The 3009-nt window shown below is 41.4% G+C and overlaps 1 protein-coding gene across 7 annotated transcripts in view; it reads right to left on the reverse strand.

The window, feature by feature from the left end:
• il16 (interleukin 16) overlaps positions 1–3009 on the reverse strand; it is a 137425-nt gene that overhangs the window by 83724 nt on the left and 50692 nt on the right. For all 7 annotated transcript variants that reach the window (XM_020618881.1, XM_020618877.1, XM_020618875.1 and 4 more), the window contains one exon: positions 2739–2812. In XM_020618881.1, the coding sequence (XP_020474537.1) occupies positions 2739–2812 (74 nt within the window). The remainder of the gene's footprint in view (positions 1–2738; positions 2813–3009) is intronic.

A 3009-nucleotide genomic window follows, 5' to 3' on the forward strand; every position in this document is an offset into this window, starting at 1 on the left:
GGGGCTGTGACCCCCAAACTGGGAGAGTGGCTCCAACAGATCCCAGGAACAACATCTGAGATCTCTGTCCAGAAGAGTGCAGTCCTAGGAACAGCTAAGATACTGCGCAGGACCCTCAAGCTCCCAGGCCTCTGGTAGAGGACCCGAGCTTGAAGGAAGGAATACAAGACCGCCCCAAAGTGGGGGGGCGAGTGGGGAATTTTTTATATATATTTACATATTTTTGATATTTAAGTACTTTATTTTTATTTCCCTAATGCACATTCCTTGTTCTTGTTTGCACATTCTTTTTTCATCTTTTTACTTGTCTTACAGAAGAACATTGTACACACACACACAATGATTCTGTTTTTGAAATTTCTTTAAATGATTTTCTGACATGTTGGTGTCATATCTTTCACTTGGATGTTATAACTTGCACTGAGTAAATACAGCTGGATAAAACAAAACTGTCTTCATTTCATTCTGTAAAGCAACAAAATGTGATTATTTTAAAGGGGGTGATTCTTTTCTATACCCACTGTACATATCACAGACACTTGTACATACTGTAGATCACCCATTTAGTAACATTTTCAGTGTTTTATGCCTTGGTTTGTTGTGGGCTTAGTATTTGCTGTACAGTTAATGATTAAGTGTATAATAAGCCGTGTGAAATCTTAAGAATTGGTGAGCGTTGCTTTAATATTATTGGATGCTGACCGTTGCTATGAAGGGAACTCCATTTATTTTGTAATTTTAAATATTAAGATTCCAAATTTATGATTAATAATTAATGAGACTGATTTATGAGAATGATCTGAACACATTCACTGGTACCAAATAAATGTATTGGTCTTATATGAGGCACGACAGCTATGGTACCACCTACTTTAAATGGTGCCCCATATAATAGCCACAGTTTTTTTTTTTATCTCTAAGGTAAGGGTTTTGTTGCGTGTGAACGTGGTGTGGACCCCAGTTGCAGACACAGACTAGAGGAGAGGAACTGAAGAAAGCAGTTTATTAAACAAAACACAAATAATGCTGGATGGCCAGAAGACAGGCAGGGAGCAACCAAGGACAGGCGAGACCAGGGAGGAACCACGAGGAGAGGACCAGGAGATCAAAGAGGACCAGGAGGGACGAGCAGGAGACCAGAGAGGACCAGGAGGGCGACAGCAGGACATCAGGTAAGCTGGGATCTGAAGCGCTAGTAGTCAGGGTAGCGCTTAGTAGTCAGGGTAGCGCTAGCGGTTGGAGCAGCGCTGGTAGTCAGAACAGGGCTAACAGATTGAGCAGCGCTAGCAGGTAAACGTGTAGTGGTTAGCAATAAACCAGATTCCAGAATATGTAATGGAACAGTATGTAGCTCATATAGACATTATTTGTTATTAGCTTGTGTGAGGGAGAGCTGAGTGGTTATGGGTTCATTAAGTTCATGTGAGTTGGACAATGGGCTTATGTAAGTGGTCAAGATGTTTCCTGTTTTTGAAGTACATCTCAGAGTGGTAAAAGCAAACTTAATATAGTTAATACTTATTAGCATAGTTCTAAGAATCCTAGTAGAATCCCAAGTATGGTCAGAGATGAACTCTCTGTTCTTTTGTGAAGGCCTCTGCAGGAACATTGGGTCAAGCTTCCTGTCAAGAAGCTTGACCCAATTGGGAAATAGCTATATAGTCAGTTGCCGAGCTGATAAGAGGGGTGAGCCTGGAAGAGAGAGGATGACCATGCTACCGTGAACAGTGTACCACAAGCCCGGCCACGGAGGGCCGGGGGGAGACGACGACTGACTGGGGCTGACAGGGGAACCGACACGGGACTGACAACCAATGACCTGACTGACTGGTGCTTCTGACAATCTTCTTATGCTTTATCTATTCCATTGCAAGAGGAGAGTCTCTGTTCTCTGATCTCTGTTCTCTGTTCCCTAACTACAAGATTATGTGTTTAAATACTACTCTATTCAGAATAGTTGTAATATTAAATGATCCTTTAAATTGTAATGGTTTGTCTGAATTAATTTAGTCGGTATCACACTCTAGCCACGAGAAACGAAACAAAAAGCCCTGAGCTAAAGACTTGCATATGAAAGGACAGAAAAACAATACATGGCGAAGAATACAGACTGACTGAGTGGAGAGTAAACGGGGCTGACAAATTTTGGAAACAAAACAGAAACGAAGTCGAAGCCAGGTAATCGCGGGACATGCACACATACTGAGAGTATGAACCAGCCGCAAGTGAACAGAAAACAGGTGTATAAATACAGGACCAGACGGGGCAATAATGAACAGCAGGTGAACGGCATGGAGACTGATTGTCGTGGCAGAACAGCGGGGAACAGGACCGGGGAATAATGAGCACAGGTGAGTGGAATAATGACTAATAGTGGTGACAGAGGAGTGGGGAGAGAACAGGTAAACAGAAACGTAAATATGGGAAGTCGAGCTACGCGGAACCGTAACAGGTTTATCATTTATACCTACAGTTGGGAAGATACTGGATTTTAGGGTTTTGTAAGTGTTAAAATCCTAATTCATTTCTCTGGGACTTAAGCTTCTTACATTACAATGTTGTATGGTTCTTTTTCTTCTGCCAGTAAGTTAGTGTAGTCAAGCTTGCATTGTTTTGTTTTGTTTTTCAATTTTAGATGTGCAGTTGTGTTATCATTCCCGCTTTGATTATGGAAAAAAACAAACACACTCTGACCTAAGACAAATACTGCTATTAGGATCATAGTGCAGTTGTCTTACTTTGAACTTGTGCAAGGCCTCATCATGAGTCAGACCGTGCAGTGACTCTCCATTCAGCTCCAAGATCTCATCACCTGTACAGACAGAAACAATAAGGTAAGCACTAGAGGCGCTACTCTGTTACATAGTTTAGAAATCTGATATGATGAGCTTGACAGAAGAGACTTGCCATTACTTTTAAAACAGCTTCAAATGTAGTTTTAATGCAGTTTTCTTCAGTGTCTATTTTGATTCCATACAAATTGGTGCTTGGCATTTATCTGCCATGAAT

This window comes from Monopterus albus, unplaced genomic scaffold, assembly GCF_001952655.1.
Source record: "Monopterus albus unplaced genomic scaffold, M_albus_1.0 scaffold210.1, whole genome shotgun sequence".
Lineage (NCBI taxonomy): Eukaryota > Metazoa > Chordata > Actinopteri > Synbranchiformes > Synbranchidae > Monopterus > Monopterus albus.